The sequence below is a fragment of the Sapajus apella genome, unplaced genomic scaffold (genome assembly GCF_009761245.1).
Source record: "Sapajus apella isolate SASKATOON/1434 unplaced genomic scaffold, GSC_monkey_1.0 scaffold231, whole genome shotgun sequence".
NCBI classification, from domain to species: Eukaryota; Metazoa; Chordata; class Mammalia; order Primates; family Cebidae; genus Sapajus; species Sapajus apella.
The window spans coordinates 292,018-312,769 of record NW_022437171.1 but is presented as its reverse complement, the minus strand read 5'-3'; the positions used below and the strand labels follow the sequence as shown (position 1 = coordinate 312,769).

At 53.0% G+C, this 20,752-nt stretch overlaps 1 protein-coding gene and 1 long non-coding RNA gene across 2 annotated transcripts in view; both read right to left on the bottom strand.

Moving 5' to 3' along the window:
* Positions 1-4,483: 4,483 nt before the first annotated feature.
* Positions 4,484-8,052, bottom strand: LOC116544793. Its single transcript, XR_004266035.1, has 2 exons — positions 7,930-8,052; positions 4,484-7,617 (listed from the first exon to the last, which is right to left on the bottom strand). It is a non-coding gene; the product is annotated as an uncharacterized LOC116544793 (long non-coding RNA).
* A 5,780-nt stretch (positions 8,053-13,832) lies between these two features.
* The window catches only part of GAB4 (GRB2 associated binding protein family member 4), a 36,196-nt gene continuing 29,276 nt past the window's right edge, over positions 13,833-20,752 (bottom strand). Inside the window, 6 exon segments of the mRNA XM_032271423.1 lie at positions 13,833-13,985; positions 14,826-14,930; positions 15,933-16,029; positions 16,396-16,482; positions 17,286-17,554; positions 19,139-19,224. Of these exon segments, the coding sequence (XP_032127314.1) occupies positions 13,842-13,985; positions 14,826-14,930; positions 15,933-16,029; positions 16,396-16,482; positions 17,286-17,554; positions 19,139-19,224 (788 nt within the window). The 3' untranslated portion in view covers positions 13,833-13,841.

The window sequence follows — 20,752 nt, the reverse complement described above, 5'->3', positions numbered from 1 at the left end:
CCTCCTGGCACAGTGTCTCTTGGGGCATAGGAAACTCTGGGCCAGCTTGGCCATGGGAGGCTTTCTTGGGGACCAGAGAGTAGAGATTTGCTCTGCAAGGAGGGCAGGTCGAGAGCAGGTGAGAGGGAGGGAAGGGCGAGCAGGACCTTTGGCCTCATTCTCGGCTGCAGTGTGTATTGGGCTGTCTGGCGACCCTCGTTGCTCCTGGTCCCACTGCCGAACCACTGGAGCCTACTACATCTCTGCGTAGACAGGGCCACTGACAGGCAGTGTCAGCCAGGTCTCCAGGGGTGCGCCCTTTGCTCTGGGGGTACGGTAGCGAGGGCTGAGGCCACCGGCCTCCTCCAGGGCCCCCCACTAGCCAGTAGCTGACAGCTCCCCCTTGGTCTTCACCTGGGCCCTGTTCTGTCTCCACTTTCTTAGCTGCTACGTGGGGTTCTTTGGCAACTTTTCCTGGTCCCACCAGTCAAAGCACTGCTGATTTGTTGATGATCAAACTGCAGTTCTTGTACCTGGGGCAGTGTTCCAGCATCTCTTTGGAACCGTGGTCTCTGGTTCCTGGAGCATATTGTAGTCGGTTTGGGCTGCTTCGTTAAGTACGGAGTTCTGGGAAGCCTACACACAGACCTTTACCTCTCACAGTTCTGGAGGCTGGAGATCCAGGGCCAGGGTGCCAGCGTGGTCAGATTCTGATGAGGACGGTGAGAAGCGCGGCCGCCTTCCCATTGTACCCTCACATGGCCTGCCTGGGAGTAGACATGGAGAGAGATAAGGACCTCTCTTTCTTCCTCTTCTAATCCCATCACGTAGGTTCCACTCTCATGACCTCATCTGCACCTCCTTACCTCTCAAAGTCCCCACCTCCAGATACCATCCCACAGGAGTTAGGGCATCAGTGTGATTTTTGAGGGGGGCAGAAAGTTTCAGCCCTAACTGTGTGCTTCTTCCAGACTGGCCTTTCCAGGAAGGCCCTGATAGGCTGTGCCCTGGGCGGCGGGTGATGCTGCACTGGCGACAGCCGGAGGAGGTGGCTGGCCGGAGGGACGTCCCCTTAGGAGGTGCCCTTCCTCATGCCCACTGGCCTGATGCGACCCCCTCCTCAGAAGACAGAGGGCACACATGTGACCTCACAGGGCCCCAGTTTCCTTGTCTGTAGAAATGGAGGTGATGGTGCCTTCCTTGTAGAATGCTTGTGAGGAGTGAGTGGTATGGTTCATGGGAAGCTGTGACTGTCATACTTCCACCTGCAGAGGATGTGGCAAAGGGCGACAGCCCTGCGTGAGGCCCTGTGGGTTGCAGTTTCATTTAATCCTCAGAACATGCCAGCAGACCAGTCTTTCTCACCCCATCATGTTTAAGGAAACAGGCTCCAAGAAATGGAGGAGTATAGCCAACATCGTCGTCACAGAGAAGGGTGGGCTCAGAAGAAGGAGGGGCTTGAGATAGTGAAGGTGCAGGCTGCCCTTGCTTTCTGGGGCCTCCTGGGGGGATGATGATTTCAGTCGTTCAAGAAGGCAGTTGGCATTTCTTCCAGCTGATGTTACCCACCTGGGATGTGGGGGGGCTCCCCAAAGGAAGTGTTGCCCTGCCAGTGGGGGCCTACTCTCCCACTGCCCCGCCCTGCAGCACACACGGTGATGATGCCCACATGGGGTTACTTGCACCAGGGCACACACACGCCTGACACACAGGGACGTGCCCTCGCACGGAAACACACACACACACAGAAACATGGAGACGCACACAGTGACACATGGGCACAGATACCTCCCCAGGCCACAGGCCTGTGTGGGGTTCCACGCACAGGGACACACTCAGGCACTCACACAAGAGTGAATACACGTGGATACGTGGAGACGCACACAGGGACACACAGAGACGCAGACGCAGAACACATGGGATCCTCCGATGTGCCCTTTCCACACACGGGCTTCCGCAGCCCGGCAAGCCAGCTCTCCAAACCGTGGTGCTGTCCCAGGTCCCAGTGAGGCCTCGGCCCTCTCTATCCCCCGTCTCCAGCTGGGGGTGTTTGCCCTGGAGAGACGCTGAGCCGTAGGGACAGTGGTTTCCAGCCATGTAGCCTTATGCTGGCTTTGGGATGCAGTCAGGACTGTGGCCCCGGCCCACCCTTGCCATCTGCCCTGAAGGATGTGACTCCGGTGGACTGTGCGGGGAAGCCTGAGTTGATTTCAAGGCTGAGTATCCTGTACTCTGGGCCGGGGACCAGGCTGCTGAGCACTTCTGAGAGGGACGTCTCCTGGGCAGGCAGTGACCTACGCCACATGGCTTCCCAGCTCCGTGCTGGTGCTGTGTGCGCTGGGAGGGCAGGGGCTGGGTGATGGGGGCTGCAGAGCAGGGCCTGAGATGCTGCGGCATGCTGGGTGCCTATGGATTAGGGCTTCTCTCAGGACTGCACTCAGCCAGTCTAGTCCTTCCATGTTCCTCTGGCTGCTTTTATCCTAGCTGCACTGGCAGCTGATTAGATGGCGCCAACCAGACTGAGGGTGGGTCTGCCCCTTTCCATCCACTGACTCAAATGTTAATCTCCCTTGGCAACACCCTCACAGACACCCCCAGGAACAATACTTTGCATCCTTCAATCCAGTCAAGTTGACACTCATTATTAAACATTATACCTACCTATCACCACATACAAAATTGAATTCAAGGTGTATTAAATACTTAAATGAAAGACCTCAAGCTACTTAAAATCCTATAAGAAAGCCTAGGAACTATCTTTCTAAATATAAGCCTGGGCAAATAATCTGTGGCTAAGTCCTCAAAAGCAATTGTCACAAAAACAAAAAGTAACAAGTGAGACCTAATTAACTAAAGAGCTTCTGCACAGCAAAGGAAACTATTAAGGAAGTAAACAGACAATCTACATAATGGGAGAAAGTATTTGCAAATCACGCATTCAACAAAAGTCAAGTATTCGGAATCTGTAACTTAAACAACTGAACAAGCAAAAAGCAAATAACCCCATTAAAAGTAGGCAAAGGACATGAACAGACACTTCTCAAAAAAAAGACATACAAGGCATACAAAAAGATGTATGGAAAAAATGCTTATCATCACTAATTACCAGAGAAATGCAAATAAAAACCATAATGAGATATTATCTCACACCAGTCAGAATAGCTATTATTAAAATGTCAAAAAATAACACATCGATGAGGTTGTTGAAAAAGTTTGTATACACTGTTGATGGAAATTTACATCATTTCAGCCACTGTGGAGAGCAGTGTGGAAATTTCTCAAAGAACTTAAAACAGAACTACCATTCAATGGTAACTTTTTTCACAATAGCAAAGACATGGAATGAACCCAGGTCCCCATCAATTGTGGATTGAATAAAGAAAATGTGGCACATATACACTGTGGAGCACTACACAGCAATAAAAAAGAATGCAAGCACATGCTTTGCCGCCACGTGGATGCAGCTAGAAACCATTATCCTAAACAAACACATGCAGAAACAGAAAACCAAATATCACATGTTCTCACTTCTAAGTGGGAGCAAAACATGGGATATGCATGGTAATAAAAATGGGAGCAATAGACTTATGGGAATACAATAGCAAGGAGAGAGGGAGGGGTGTAAGGGTTGATAAAAACTACCTCTCGGGTACTAAGCTCACTACTTGGGTGACAGATTCATTCATGCTCTGAACCTCAGGATCATACAATATACCGATATAGCAAACCTACACATGTACCCTGATTGTAAATTAAAGTTGGACAAAAAGACTCAGGCATGTAGTTCATAAATACTGGTTTTAATATAAATGCATGGTTTTCTTTGTTGAATATTAAAGAATATAGCTCCAGGAAGATGTGCTACATTTTCCCTGTGGCTTTGAATACCACTTGCTAACAAGCCAATTTGAGAGTCAAGGCAGAAATTTATAGAATTTTATTGTTTATGAAATTCTTTCACTTGTGTTCTATGAGCACATTATGGTGTGGATATATGTTCCTTTGCACACGAGCTCTGGAACATGCTTATACCAAGGCACATGCATCCGGCTATGCTAGTTTCTCTCTGGGAGCTGCGACCTTGTTCAGGGAGCCATAGTATGTACGTTTCCAGAAGCATTAGGAGCTTGAGAGTAATTTGGGAAATTGTTGTTTTATTTTCCTAAGAGTGTGAAGTTCCATTCTTTGGGGAAAATGGCATTTGATTTTTTTTTTTCTGTTATGAATATTTTTGCGCCTCTCTCTCTCTCTCCTCCCTCTCTCTCTCTCTCTGTCCTCCCTCTCTCTCTCTCTTTCCCTCTCTCCTCTCTCTCTCTCCCTCTCTCTCTCTCTCTCTGTGAGACGTTCTGTCCATTTGTCTTTTTGTCCGTATGTGTTGATATTGTGTGTGGGGTGAGAAGAAATTGGATAGGGCACAAATGCAAGAAAAAAGAGGGACCGAGAGAGAAGATGAAGAAACTGTAACTTCTTATCTCCCCTCTGGCAGTTCTTTTCATCTTTTTTAAAAATCATCTGTAAGAGGGGACTGGCTAATCTGATACATTATCTGATAAATGATCCTGGGAAATGAGTGAGTGAAACCACTACTCAGACAAGGTCTTCTACAGTAGTTGGAGGACATGCACTGGGGAGATGTGGGTATTGGTACTAAGCCAGCTTCAAGCTCTGTGGACCCCTGTACAAATCCAGGGCATTGCACTCGGGATCTGGGGATAAGGATAGGGTAGAGGAACTGTCATAAATGCTGCTTAAATCAGTTAAGAAACACTACATTGTGCTTAGGTCACACTGTAAAATACGTCATTATTAGAACTAGTGTTTGGCGATACTGCTGCAGATGCAGCTGTTTAATATGATAAAGGGTCCTGGGGGAAAGCTTGCTCATGATCAAGAACCCATACCACAGACCTCCAGCACCCTCCCATTGTCCTGACAGTAGGAGCATGTTCCAAGAGGGTGACTAATTGTCTTGCAGGTTGACTGCAAATCTAAAAGTAGATGAAAGCAGGAACATGATTGTGGGTAAGCACCATGGAAGTACAGAATGCCAAAATGACAGAAGGTAGGCATATCCTCACCTGACACAGGAAATCTAGGCCCAGGGGGTGTTCACAGGCTGAGTCAGAGAGGCTCACTGGCCACGGCCAGACAGTGAGTGGGGACGAGCACTGGGGCTCACATTGAGGTCTTGATGCCACTGGATTCCAATAGGCCAGGGCTGTAGCTGCTGGGCTCCTGCAAGAACTTAGGAATCCTTCATTCATTGGCATGTGACCTGGCCAATTCTTTTCTCTACCTGAATCTTAGTCACTTAATGTATAAAATAGGCATTACTTAAGGTGGTGTGAAATGAAAGGTTACATAAAAGGCCCTCATGACAAGATGAGAAGCTGGACTGTGTTTGCAGGCAGAAGCTGTTGGCAACATTTGTAGGCAGTCCCTCAGGACTACAGCCAAGTTGGCTGTAGTGAAGACGACTTCCCAGAGGAGGTGACTTTTCTAGCCCAGCTGCTGGGCTGATTCTGGGGCCCACTGCCTGCCTTGTTTCCTGCCCAGGACTTTCACGTTCCCAGTGAGGATTACACCAAGCAGCAATCACGGCAGGAGGCCTGGGTCTCACAGGAGAGCGAGCTGGCTGGTTTCTGCCCCGAGCTCATGGTTAAGTAACACACGGGCAACATTGTTTTAATCAATTGGGTTCTACACGCTGCGTGAACAGCGTTCCTTAGGCTTGTTCGTGGCTTTTGTATAGACGCTGATTTTTCACTTCCTCTCTGCCCTTGGTTCTCTGCTTTATGGTCACCGGTAGAAGGTAGAAAGGAGAATGTGGGATGGAGAGAGTGGGTCTTCCTTTGCATTACTGACATGATCCCCTGAGGTCTGTGGGCACATGAAGGCCCCAGAGGGCTTCAGGCCATTGCCAAGGCAGAAGGTAGCAACAGGATGAGAACTCAAGATGGGCACAAGGGACTGGGCTACAGTGGGAGGAGGGGTCCTCACTGGGCTGGTTGACATCACTGACTTCTCCTTGAGTCCATGGTGGTGGGCTGTGTCTTCCTGAGTGAAGTTCACATTCATTCTGGTTTCAGGCATGTTTTTCTTTAATGCAACAAACACAGTATTTATTGTCTATGGCTACCCAATTACCTTATGGCTTGCATAAAAATCACTCAAAACTTCAGCTTTGATCCTGTGAAAGAAGGTTTGATCCAGGTTTATAGTATGACCTCAAGTCAGTTTTCTCTCTCTGAGCTTCAGGTTCAGCAGAGGAGGTTGGATATGATCTCTTAACTTCCTAAGCTGCTGCTACTAATTCTTCTCAATTTCCTGGTGAATAATTTGTTTTGTTTTTCTAATTTTGGTCTACTGCAGACCATTACTTTTGTAAAACACAATAAAATGACTTAACAACAACAAAAGCTCCGGTGCTTAAATGGTCATGGTAATATCCCAGTGCTTTACAGGTTTCTAAATGCTTCCTCCATTTCTGAACTTACATTGCCTTGGACCAGCCAAGTGACCCACACTTTGAGCAGTGCCATTCTATGCAATGGGCTGTTTGGAGAAATGCATCATGGATCTGTCCAGAATGTCTAGTGAGAAGAGGAGCAAAGCTGGGACCTGGAAATCATTTTGTTCCAGGGAATATAGGCATGAAGAGGGTCTCTCTCCTGTCTCCCATAGTGCCACACCTCTGTCACCAGGAGCCAGTCTATACCACCGTGTTCTCTTCTGTCAGAATATTTCTCATACTGACACCTGCCTTTCTCATCTGAAGGCAGGAGAATAACTCTGGGTGGCTTTGGGCCAGGGCACTGAGCAGGGGCTGCAGGAGTGGACTGGGGCCGGACTTAGAGCTTAGTGCTTTGCAGGGGTCTGGATGCTGTTTCTTGGGGAAGCATGGAGAAAGGGAGCGGGGGCTGCTGTGGTTGGGATGATGTTGGCATGAACTCTGGGGTTGACCAGAGCCCCAGACTTAGAACCCTGGGACCACAAGACCTTAGGACACACTCATCTCTGGCTCCTGGGGCCATGGGATGACAGAGCTGGTAGGGACTTCAGTGGTCACCTTGCTATTATACCCTTTATTTTAGAAACCAAGGTCATTGCTGTTTCTGATCCCAGACACTCTGAGCCAAGTGTTCACCTTTTCTTCCTCCAGGTCCCCTGCCTCCACCCTCACCTTGAGCTAGAAATGCCTGTTCTTCCTTTGGCCTGGAGGCCATGGGTGAGTAGAGGCTCCTTTGGGGCCTTTGCTTACCCTGGGCACTCCTGCTTTGTTCTGAAGCTTCAAACACTGTTGGCTTCATTTGAGAACAACTCAAAGCCTTTTATTTCCAGGCTGCAGTGGCTCTTTGCCTTCCTGGATCACAGCCAAGTGTGTACAGGGGGAAGGGGAGGTGAAAAGGAAGCTCTGGTCAGGCCCCCACAGTGACAGCCTCCCTGCCCCAGGACCTACCTGCATCTGACGACAAGCGCCTGCTTCATGGAAGAAGCTGCTGAGCCCTTGTTCATGCTGGCGCAGATTCATGATGGAGCCTGTGGGGCCACGGCAGGGCCCCCTTGGGTCCCATTCTGTGCTGTGCTGCCCAAATCTCTCTCTCCAGTGATTCCGCCTACTGCGTTAAAACTGGGGCCCTTGGCCGGGCGCGGTGGCTCAAGCCTGTAATCCCAGCACTTTGGGAGGCCGAGGCGGGTGGATCACGAGGTCAAGAGATCGAGACCATCCTGGTCAACATGGTGAAACCCCGTCTCTACTAAAAATACAAAAAATTAGCTGGGCATGGTGGTGTGTGCCTGTAATCCCAGCTACTCAGGAGGCTGAGGCAGGAGAATTGCCTGAACCCAGGAGGCGGAGGTTGCGGTGAGCCAAGATCGCGCCATTGCACTCCAGCCTGGGTAACATGAGTGAAACTCCGTCTCAAAAAAAAAAAGAAAAAAAAAAAAAACTGGGGCCCTAATGTGCTATAAATGTCATTCATCTGTGAATTTTGAGCACCCACATTGCCAGGCATCCCTGGGCTGTTCGGGGTACAGAGGAAAAAGGGGGCGAATGGCCTGGGACCAGGGACCTACAGGGACAGTTGCCCTGTCTGTGAAGGCGCTATGTGGTCTCCGGGGCTCCAGCTTTGACTTGGACCTGGTCAACTACTTCCTGTTCCTGAGAGGCTGACAGCAGAGAACCCCTGCTGCAGTGAGGTGGGTGCTGCCCTGAAGGGTGCTGAATAGGCAGGGGCCTGAGCCAGGGGCCACACTACCTCACCCAGAGATTGCTGTGCCTCCCCTTCAATGCAGGAACTGCAAGATCCGCGGTGACATCATTGCCCCACTAACTGGTGCCAGGCCAGGTGTGTGGACTAGCACTGAACCAGCGCACTCTGGAGTGTGCTGGGAGAGCATCCCAACCACTGCTAAGCCTGCAAGGGTGCTGCCGCCCAGCCCCTCTGGGAACTGCCCACATAGGTGTCCTCCTGCTGACTGTCTGCAATGTCGCCTCCCTCATACCCAAAGAAGGTCTGTGTGCTCTTTTACCAGCAGTGTCACCGGCGATGGGCCCAAGACTGAACCGGGCTCTCCCAGAGTCTGGGCCAAGTCTACCATCCACAGGGCTTGACAGAAGCCACTTCCAAGGACAGCAACATCCTCACCTGTGAGAGAGCAGGCCCACCAGGTTCCTGGATTTGATCTCCTGGGTGGAGATTCATCCAGTCCAGGCCAAGCATTGGCTCAATATTTCTCTTCTCTTTCAGTCTTTTAAAAAAATCCATCAACCCATTCCTTCATTCATTGCTCAATGCTGGGAATATCTTGGTGGCTCTGACAGACCTAACCCCTTACTTCAGAGGAACAGACATTGAACAATGGATTATGCAGTTATATAGTAAGTGTGCTGTTCTACAAATGTGAATGGCCAAGTGTCAGTGGGAGGGTAGTCTTACCTCCTAAATGCCGGAGACTCCACCTTTTAGAGTTAAGGGTGGCATCAAAATACTTAAGTGGAACAGCAAAGGCTTTGGCCAGGAGGATGGGTCCTCGCCATGGACAACCAGAGCAGCACCTGAGGGCTGAGCAGGGGCAATCCAGTGACCTTCTTGTGCCTTGACACTGCTATAGCCCCTTTTCTATGCAGAGACAGACCCATGCTCTCAAACAGCATGACACCAGTCTCTCTGAAGCCTTTGAAATCTGTTGTCCTTCTTGTCTGCTGTACCCTCGATTTCCTCACCACATCTGGCCAGCCTGATACGGGCCCAGGCTCCTCCTTGGTAAGGTGAGGACACACCCCTGTCCCCATCACTTGAGATACAGCATGGAGTGAGAGTCCTGTGTGCTGAAGGACTTGCGTAGTGCCGAGGCTGGGAGGACCTAGAGGATGGAATGGAAGAGGGAGGAAGGGTACACAGGGTGGGGGGCTGAGAGGAATACTGTGGAGGGGACTCGCCTCTCAGGTGCACCTGGAACCCAAATAGCTAGCGATGTTTCAGGCCCAAGAAATCTGGACTGCCTGCAAACACCTGTTACAGATGCCACGTTCCTTTCTTTGATCTGAGAAGCTGGGAGGTTGAAAGGGGGTTGTCACATCTCCAGAGCTGGACTTGGCATGGGTCAGGGCTAGCTGGGAGGCAGCCCCCTGCTTCTCCGGAGTCCGAACCCATCTCCTTCCTGTGGGCACCATCCCATCCAGGAGCTGGAGAGGAGCACATGAGCAGCCACACTGGCAGGGCCCAGGACCAGCCCTCACCACAGGGCCGTGGTGCATCCACCATGCCTACACCTAGCTCCTTCCCACAGGCACCATCCCGTCCTGGAGCTAGAGAAATGCGCAGGAGCAGCCACACTCACAGAGCCCAGTACCAGCACTCACCATAGGTTGCCCACTCAGGCCCAGCTCCTTTCCTGGGCCCCACCCTATCCTGGAGTTGAAGCAGAGAACAGCATGTATGGGGCCTGGGAGCAGCCCTTACCACAGGGTCACCAAGCACCACGCCTGCAGTGCCCCTTGGGGGAACATGGAAGGTGGGAAGGCACCAGGGACCTCAAGGGCTGCCCACTTGTGCAGTGGGTACAGGGGAGTTGTGGGATGTCAGACCTCAGGGACCTGTGGACGTGGACACAGATGAGGCCCTCTCAGAACCCACCTCTAGACTCCCTTCTAAGAAAGACAGACTGGCAGATGCTGGCACAATGTCCAGTTTACAGATTAGGAAAACAGATTCTGTGACAGAATTTATTTTCTCTCTTAGCCAGGAAAGGTACCTATTCTGTTTAAGATGAAATGAACAGACTGGCACAGTGGCCTTCCTGGGTCATTGGAGAAATGATTCTGAAATGGGTTTCTTGTTGACAGTGTGTGTGTGCTTGCACAGTGCAGCCAGGTGCTCGGGCTCGCCCCAAGTGGGGAGTTGAGTGAGTGCGGCTGCATTCCTCATGCACCTCACTGCTGTCCTGCTCCAGCGCCTCAGCACGAAGGCGCCTGCCAACACAAGGCCCGTCCAGTGGCCACAGCAGAAACGACAGCCACTTAGCACACTCCTGTCACCCCCAGGTCTGCTCACAAGGTAAATACACATAACAAAAGTTTTAAAGGAAAATGAATAACTACAGTGATTAAACACCAACCATGATTTGAAACATGAAATGTCAATTTTAAATGGTACCAAGCCAAGAACTTAAGAGCGAGTTCTCACCCATTTTCTCTTCCTGAGAAACCAAACATTCTGTGCAAAATGATTCTAAACAGCAAGATACAAGGAGGCAAAAAATACGCACGGACACACACCGCCAGACTAGACGTGCCTGCCTGACTGCAGCAGGCCCTCTGTGGGCAGCTGGCCATCATCCCAGGCCCCAGGGGCTTGGTGCATCCCAGGACGCCCTTAGAGCTCTGCAGGTCTGCCTCCCCTCCCCACACTTACCAGATGAAGGCCCAGGCCCAGGAAGAAAGTACTCACTTCCCTGTCCTGCATCTCCCTAGGGGTCACAGTCATATAGGTGGTGCTGCGCCATTGCCTGGGGCTGAGATGACGGCCCCACAGCAGGTTTAAAGGCCACAAGGCAGACTGCAGCTGAGCGTACTTTCCCACACCAGGGGGTTGTGCTTCTGCCCTAGGAATGGGGTCGATATTAATGGTCTGAAATGAAGAAGTTGCCCAAATCAAGCTAGGAAGGGACTGGCTAATTGGCCAGTGCGCTGGTGCTGCTCATCCCTGGTGACGCGGAGCCTCCAGAGAGAAGTAACAGCAGGGAGCTCCCCTTCAGACCTGCAGAGCTTCAGCTCGGGAAGGGGCCAGAAAACATCGAATCCAACCACGCATTCCACAGATAGGAAAGCAAGGTCCACTACCTGAGGTGTCCCCCTTTGGGGTCTTGGTCCTGGCCAGGCCACCAGGGGAGGTGGACTTTGACCTCATGATAGGTCCAAGGGCCCCTGTACTAAGCTGAGTTGACTTTTCCTTCTGGGACAGTGGGTAAATGGCTGGGTATGTGCTGGACACAGCTGGCGTCCAGGCTTGTGAGCAGGGCTCTGCTCACAAGCCTGTTTTGGTGGTGACAGAAACCCAGAGCAGGAAGGACCCTCTCTGGAGATGGGACTTGAACGCCTCTCTCTGAAGCCTCCACCAGGTTCATGTACACAACGCACACTCAGAACACACAGGATTTTCCCAGCAGCCTGCAGTCAACAGGGAAGGGGACTGGGCTGGGAGTTGAGATCAATACCAGGCCCCACTGTAGTCAGCTAAGGACAGGGGATGCCATTAAGAGCTTCGCTGTGTGAGACCACCTGGAGGGACTTACGGGGACAGAGTCAGGGATGGGCCAGTAAGCCACCACCCTACACACCCTGCCCAGTGTGGCCACGCAGCCATTACCACTCCACCTGTGGGAGCACAGAGGCCCGGCCCCTGCAGTTCTGAACAGCTGCACCTGCACTCCAGAGGCCCTCTGTCCCCTCAGCCCAAGGCTCTTCCAGTCTGTCTTTCCTTCCTCCACTGTACCCTGGCCCGTGCCCTCCTTCCCTGTAAAAATCTGACCTAACCTCCTCTCCAGCCTAACTCAGGCACCCCTTGTCCTGAAAACCACTCTCCCTGCCCCACTCCCTGAGAAGGAGTCTTCACCATTGGCAGCAGTCAGCCCATCTTGGCCATCACCACTGTCTGTGTCCTTGTCCTTTCCCTCACTGATGTGACCCTGTCAAGTTTGGGCAAAGGTCTGATAGATTACCTGTGTCCTCAGTACCTAAGCCTGGGGCCCTGCCACCTGAGCCTTTGAGCTACTGAGGAGAGGACCCCTGCTGAGTGCTGGATTCCCAGAAGCCGGCCAGGCCCCTGGTCTGGTGAGGTGTGGTGCTCACAGGCGCTGACAGGATGTGGAGGCCGCCTCCATCAAACCCTGTGGGCAGTCACGTTTTTGGAGGAGGAAAGTCTATTCACCCCAGGGTAGAAGGGTCTGGACTGCCCTGTTCACTCTGAAACTCTTGGAAATTTTGGTCAAAAACCTTCAATATAAAAAATTCCGACCCATACCTGAACCTTAGCACACAAAGCCCTGGGTGGGGCCCTACCTTCTGAGCCTGGGATCTGAGGCTCTCTCAAGTCACAGGAGGAGGAGACTGGCTTCTGGCCGCAGAGCCAATGAGTCCAGTGTGGCACTGGAATGCCAGGGAAGAGGGCAAAGTGAAGGAAACACTGGGCCTGGCACAACCCCAGCCCCACCCCAGGTCATCCTCCCTGCGGGTTCCACCCGCGTCCCACGCCCTCCAGCTGGCCTCACACTGCTCCCGTGTACAGCGGACCCCTTCACTTTCTGCTCCTGTATCCCATTCATCACTTCTGGCACTCCCCCAGATCCCGGCCACATTTCCCTACTTCTCCCAGCCGACTCCCTGGCCCTGCCTTCCATGGGTTCCCTCTGTGCCCTCCCCACTGCTCTGCCCCTTCACAAAGTCACATGCTGCACCACCTGCACTGCAGAGTCCTGGGCCCTGCCTTGGGCCCCTGTCCCAGGACCCCCTCAGCCCTGTGCCACCGCTATCTGCACGTTCTTTCCCTCCCTCCCTCTCACATCCCACGCCTCACCCTGCAGGTATCCCCCATCAGTTGCTGCTTTGCCCAGCTCCAACCAAGCCTTCTTAAGCAGGCAAAGGGCCCTCCAAGGGGCATCACCAGATTTCTGGGACCCTGACCCCGGTCCTTGTCACCCCAGTCTCTGGAGCTCCCGTCCTGCTCCTTGTGGCTTTCGGCTGCCCATCCTCCTGCTCTCCCTTCCTTCTGCCCTTCCCTCTCTGCCTCTTCCAGACCGGAGCAGCTGCTGTACTCTGGCCTCAGCCTGAAGTGGGAGCCCCTGCAGGCATCAGCTGCCCTTCTGGGTCTAAGGACCTAATTCCTTTGCTTCTCAAGACCACCTTTCACTTTCCTTCTCAAGTTTTCCAATGTTTGATGGCCTTGCCTCTCCCCTGACCAAAAAATGCCAGGGCTGAAAAGGTCCATGTCCACTGTGGCCTACGGACCTTGGCTCCCAGGACCAGCATGGTGGCTCCTCACGTTCCAGCATTGAGAGGAACAGCCCAAAGGCTGGAAGGAAGAGGCTGAGAACTGGGAGCGTGTGTGAGTGTGGAACCTGTTGGGAGCCCGGGTCTGAGGGGCAGGAAGAGATGGAGGGTGCTTGCTGGGAACTGATCCTAGCAAGGGGGTAAAGGTGGAGCCCATGGCCAGCCAAAGGCACAGGTGGGTCCCAACCAGGCAGAAGATGTACCTTGATCAGGCCTCCACTCTCGGTAAGGGATGGGGTCCCTGACATCAGAGAGCTTTAGAGTGTGGAGGACTAGCACTGCCCTGGCCCCTCTCTGGTTTCGGTGTCCCGAGTCACAGCTTGATGCCCCTGGGCGGCTCCAAGGACTGCAGCAGGCACATCTGCTCATGCATGGTCTTCTGCAGGGCCTGGGTCTTCTCCAGATCCACCTGGACATATTCCGCCTTCTTGCCGGATGCGACAGAGCTTATGGATATCTGAGGGACACAGAGTGGAAGTGCAAATGGGAGTGTCTGTGAGTTCCTGGTGAGGAGGGGCAGGCCGAGGAGTGGGCTCTCCCGAACTTTCTCAGGGAAGAGGAGCCTCCACCTCCTGCTCTCAGCAGCCTGAGGGGTCTTGGGCTTTAAAGCCTCAACTCCAGGCTAACCTCGCCTCCTGCTGGATGCCACAGCACTGCCAGCGCTTCTCATCTCCCAGTTCGCAGGAAGAGCCAGGCCCTTCTCTGGCCTGAGGATTGGCCAAGGCCTTCCCCTCGACCCACTCATCCATCCAGCACAGGAAATTTCCCAGGTGCCAACAAGCACCAGCCCAGGCCTTTCCAGGGGAACCCTAGGTGAGTCCTATCTCCCCAAGGGGGTCAATGTGCAGAGGTGGGGCTCCCCACCCTGCCGTCTAGACAGGCTGGCTACATGTGCTTCCTTGAGAGGCTTTCCTGGGCCCAGAAGTTCCTTCTGAGGCCCGGCATCAATGGCTGGGCTCTGGGACCTCCCACACAGAGTTCTCCTCACTGAAGAGTTTGGTCTGGAGGCAGGAAACTGAGTCCTGGGTCTCTCCTGATTTATTCTGCAACCTCCACAGATCAGGGCTCTGCACAGTCATGTGTCCATCTCTACAGGGAGTCAGGGCAGACTGATCAAGGCACCACGCTGAGAGGGAAGGAACAGGAGCCCCAAGATCCAGACCGGAGCACCACTGAGCATACGAGCCAGGCCGGGCTGGGAGGGGCAAATGCTGCTGCTGGTGCTAAAAGGCCTGGCCCCGCGGTCTCTCCCCCAGAGCCCAAGGGCTCCGCCCGACCCCAGCTCCACCCCAGGCACCTTGCTTGGCTGGAAGTCCACAGCCACATAGTGGATGCTACCAGTGCTCCTCGCCAGGGCTGAACTGCTGGTGCCACCGAGAACAGGAAATGCAGACCCCGGGTTCTGTTGTCACAAGAAGGAAAATCCTGCGGGTGAGTTTAGGACATGGACGGACCCAGCACCCATTGGAACACACCTGTGGGCATAGCTACACACTCACTGGATCCTACTCTGAGTCACACACTGGGACAATCCCTGCTCATTCAAACCCTCTCAGCAGTCCTGTGAGGCAGGCGTTACTACTGCACCTCTCCTTCACACACTGGATGCTGCACCCACTCCGTCCTCTGAAACTCCCACCCATGGCCCAGAGTGGGGCCATCTCATGAAGCAGCTGCCTTCCCCTCCAGTTCCCAGAGTTCAGCAGCGCCCACCACCCCAGGCTGCATGGTGCCTGCTCCCTTGGCAGCTCTGCAGGAGACATGCCAGGTCCTGGCTCCCCCAGCCTCCTCTCTAGACGGCTGCCACCTTGCTGGGACATTCCACCTTGCTGGGACGTTCCATCTTGCTGGGACGCTCCTGAAATCTGGCTCTGGTGAGAAAGGCGGCAGTCCTGGGCTCTGGGTCATGGCTGCTTTGCTGGCTGGCTGGCTCATTCTTCCAATATCTGTGCAGCAACTATCAAGTGCTGGCCACGATGCCCTCTTTAGTGCCAATCTAAGGGGGTCTTGTGCTCCACCTGCATCTCCACGGCTCTCACAGCCCTCACCTCGATGAGGAATGCACATATGTGTCTCCCTACAGCCAAGCAGACCCTCCAGCTCTGCCTCTTCCAGGGCAGGGCCCTATGACACCAAGTGACGCCACCTGTGTCACCATCATGAGGGAGACATAGGCTGCCTCTGCTCTTCAAGTCTCAGACACCCTCGAGGAGAGACCATCATCTTCCTAACTCTGATGACTGCTTGATAGACCTGTGCTTTAGTGAGGGTTTGCAGCAGGAGACCAAATCTTACCCCACTGGGCTGGGGTTAGTCAGCTGGGATAGCTAAGCTGGGAAGTGGGGACGTGAGTGTGGGTCCCAAGGGACTCTCAGGAGCCTTACAGTGACCCGCAAGGACTCACCAGGAAAATGTATCTCTCTCTGCTGTCTCCTGAGTCTGCGCTGGTGATGCCCTGCGTGGAGATGGGGTGTTGGGAGGAGCTGGAGTCAAAGGTGTGGCTGTTGCAGGAAACAAGACAAGGAGCATATCCCGGGCGGGCTCAGGACTGCTGTCAGGGCTCCAGCCTCCTGCTGCGCCCTATCCCGGGCGGGCTCACGACTGCTGTCAGGGCTCCAGCCTCCTGCTGGGCCCTGACCCCAGGCATCCAGACCTCACCCTCTGCTACCAGATCAAGAACTGATAGAGGCGGGAATCATAATTCCCCCTTTACCGATGATCCTGTCTCCATTAGATGGAGACAGGGTCAGCTAACTCCACATTAATGTCGGCATCCATTTATCCTGACCACCCGCCAACGACCATCCCACTCACTCCTCCACCAGCCCGGCGGCCCCCAGCTCCTGTTTCCACTGACAGACACTCACCTGGCCCTAGACCAGGGCTCTGTGACAGGTGACTTGAAGGAGAGCTCATTGATGACCCTGTTGTTTCTCAGGTTGGGCGGTGTTGGGCTTGCTGGAGCAGGAAAAGAACCTTCAGTCATCAGCCAGGGATGCCTTCACACCCATGTTCACTTTGCTACAAGGCCCATGTGTGCTTAGAAGAGCCCTCGCTGTCCACCCAGCTGTGTGTGTGGGGTTGAGGCTTGACAAGGCTCTATCAGCTGGGCCATCCTGAAGGGTCTTAGAGTCCTGTTCTCAGATTCCAGATCATATGTTCCTCCCACTGTCTCTATGGCCCCTGTATTTTCAGAATCCAAAATGGGGACACATAGTCTGACAACAGATTTTTCTGCCTAAATTTGACTTAATATAAAAATCAGATGCAACGTTTGAAATGGATTTGGTCCCCATGCCTGCCCCTGCTTGCCCTGGACAGGGCTGTGTAGCCCACCGTGGAAGGAGGTGGACGCCATGAGGTGCTGAGGCCCCAGCACCACTCACTGAGGTCTGGTTCCCTGTGGCCAGACCCACAAAGCTGATCCCCACCCAGTCATCCCACTACTCCCCTGAACCCTTTGCTGTCCCGAGGCCACAGGTGAGGTGGCAGCGTGGAACCTGACCTCTAGCTCTTCTTCCTGGTCTACATGTGGTAGGCACAGGCCAAACTTCAGTGGCCTGGGCCACTGTCCCAGACACTCTCCTTCCAAACAAACCCAGGAAGCAGGAGTTACTGTCTTCGTTTCACAGAGAAGAAAACAGGCTCAGAGAATTCACATGACTTACCAAAGTCAGACATTCCACATCCAGGATCTACCGGACCCCGAAGTGAATGCAGAGTCTCTGGACATTGTCAGGAGATGGAATGGGGAGACTTACCTTTCTGGTTAGGCTTGAGGCTGCGGTTGACAGGGGGCGGCTGGACCTCATGTCCCTGGCTGGGGTCTCGGTGCACAGAAAGCTCTGTGAGTGGGGAGCCGCGCAGGTCAAAGCAAACGGGTCTTGGGCCCACGGGGATGCAGGTGCTCTGGGAATCATCGCCTGCTCGCTCCACAGCCTGCAGGTCCGGGGAGCCTGGGCTCACGGGCACACAGCTGTCCCCAGAAGCAATGTTGTGCGACAGGCCCACAAGTGTTTTCCCTGGCTGGGGAGGGAGAGCTAAAGAAATGGCTATCACCATCAAGAACAACAGAAGAGTGAGAATTTCTAGACAAAGCCAAAAAAAAAAAAGTCATGACTGGGTATTTTGAATCAAAGCCTTGATCACCTTGGCTGGGGACTATTGTCTTCAGCAGCCACCAATGGCCCAGACAGAAGTGCTCAGACAGAAGTGGCCCAGAGAGAAGTGCTCCAGCCAGGAACCCCGTGCATGGGGCCCCTCTGGGCAGCCTCGGGGGTCAGATTTTAAAGCAGGTTCCATGACACAGTCACATGCAAAAGTGGAAGAGGTTTCAGTTCTTCACAGGTCCTGGGAGGTCAGGGAGCGCAGGCAAAGAGAGAGAAGAGAGTGGGGCAATGAGCAGGGTATCTTGGGGAATGGGGTGTGGGTCACTCAATTAAGGTTGGAGTAAATGCCTGGATGGTCCATTTAAAGGGAGCAACAAGAGAGTGGCGAGCCCAGTCTGCCAGCTGGGAGAGCTGACTCTGTGTTCCTATCTCTGGCCACTGGCTGAAGCCACATGGGCGTGGTGTAGAACTGGAAACCATCAGGGTGACTACGTCCTCTGCCTCTGTTGTGAGAATGTTAACTACACTTTGGAGCTATCAGAGCGACCTTGGAAAGACTACAAAATCGGAGTAGAGGCAAGAAGAAATGAGATGTGTGGGCCCTTTTAGCCCTCCGGACCTGTAGCATCCAACTACAATTCGTGACAAATCTAGAGAATCAAGCATCTTTAGTGGTTGGGTCCACCCAGGTTTCCGGATGCTGGGCCCAGGCAGAAGGCCGTGCGGGCCGTGCACCATCCACCTGCAGCCCTGACACAGCACTGGCAGGTCGGCATCTCGGGCCCTGATCAAGGCAAGGATCATATCAGATGTCTTGGCCCTGCATGGTGAGGTGTAGGGTGAGGTGCACTTCCCCAGACAAGGAGATTCCTCTCTTCCAATGGCTGTGATTAGCAGACAAGGTATCAGGGAGCCTGGGGCTCGTTCAGGCTCCTAGGTGACCACCAAGCTGTAGGCAGAGCTGCCACAGAGCTGTGCAATGCAGCAGACCTAGGGAGAGCCTTCCTCTAGCTTCTGCCCCATCTGTCCTCTCCCTTGGTTACCTAATTCCCACCATCTTTAGAAGGGGCCTGAAGCCAGTCCTTGTTGCTTGTCTGACACCTTGGAGAACTGTGGTCACCTCTTCCAGATGGCAGCCTGGAATCCCACCCCCTCACCTGACTGAGTACTGCCCTTGCCTTGAGGCTCACACGGAAGCACCCCTGCTCCAGGGGACCTCACGGGTTACAGCACCTCCTCAGAACCCCAGCATTCTGCACCCTCTGCTACCCACAGGGCTGGTAAGCCTTGTGATACTGTCTACTTAAGTACTCACTTTCTTCCAGACCAGGATACCTGCATCTCACTTATCCAAGAACTGAACCTAGGGTTCTGAACTGAGGCAGGAACTTACGCAGGTTCCTAGGAGGAAGATGCTGTCACTCTTTGTGCTTTTAGTTCATGGAGTGTGACCTTTACCTCCCTGAGTCAGCCTGGGGACCCCTGGTTAAACCATACTCACCAGGAAAGAACTGACTCCCTCATGCATGGACTCGACAGGCGGGCCTGCACTCCCTCCACCACACTGGGGGTCCTCGTGGAAGGAAGCTACAACTGAGGAAGGAAATCTAACGTATCACCGCTGATCCATGTGCTGACGCCTCCCACACCCTCCCCAGTGCTACTCAGGGTCTCACTGATGCTCCAGAAGACAGGACTCTCAACCCCAAATGACAAGGCGTTACCCCTAACACATCCCTGCTCCCTAACACAACTCCTCCTGGGCTTCCAGGTCCAGCTCCAGTGTTACCACAGAGTATCCCTCCTGGGCATCTGCCATCAGGGCACGCGTCTCCTTCAACTTCTACAGCACCACCACCCATCCCTTTCACCCACCTGCCACCTCCAGGAATAGTAAAGAGTTCTTGTACTGACTTCTGCATGTCGGTTTTATTTTATTTTATACATAGATGTGAGCTCCAGACAGAAACCTGGTTTTTTGTTTTTTTTTGGGGGGGACGGAGTTTAGCTCTTGTTACCCAGGCTGGAGTGCCATGGCACGATCTCGGCTCACCGAAACCTCCGCCTCCTGGGTTCAGGCAATTCTCCTGCCTCAGCCTCCTGAGTAGCGGGGATTACAGGCACGCGCCACCATGCCTAGCTAATTTTTTGTATTTTTAGTAGAGACGGGGTTTCGCCGTGTTGACCAGGATGGTCTCGATCTCTTGACTTCGTGATCCGCCCGCCTCGGCCTCCCACAGTGCTGGGATTACAGGCGTGAGCCCCCGCGCCCGGCCTGAAACCTGTTTTATCTACGTCTCTATCGTCTCAGTTTCACAGCATAAGGGCCTTCCTCAAATTGCGCAAACACTGAAAAGACTGCAGAGTTCTAATCCAGGATCCAGGACCTCAGGGTGAGGCTCATCTTTGCCACTTATGACTTTCAACCCTGAATGAGCCTACGCACTATGGGCCTCATATAAAATGGAGAAAACAAGGCTTTGCCCCATCAAACCTTCTCATAGCTTAACAGGAAGAATAAACACGTTTTGCAAGGTATAAAAATGGAAGCAAAAGGAAAGGAGTTAATATTGATCCATTTTTTTTCATTGAGGAGAGGTTATATGCAGATATAAAATACTCTCAGCAGAAAACAAATGACAAAAGAATCTAGATATCTGAAATACAAGTTTAGACTTCAAATAAAGAGATCCAAGTATAGGTTGGAAAATATTTCGAAGATCTCATTTTAACAGTCTCTTAGTCCACACTGGTTTGGCTCTGGTTTGGACTGATCTCCTAAATTTCTATTTTAAGTCTTTACTTTGATTTATACATGCATACACTATGATGACCAAATTCAAAATGTGCTGTACTGTGGTTAACTACGAATGTTCTGTCTCCCTTAGTGGAGGCAGAGTCTGCACAGTCTTGCCGCTGTGGGTGTCTACTAACAGCCTCCAGTGCTGGGAGACCCAGTGGTCAAGCAACCCATGAGTATCAGCAACCCAGGTGGCTCCCAAGTTTCCCGTGGCCATGGGAGACCCCCGTTCCACCTCCCTCACCCTCTGACTCAGTGAGGGCTCATACTGACCTTGCTGACATCGGCTGTTGTCCATTGCAGAGAGGGTATTCC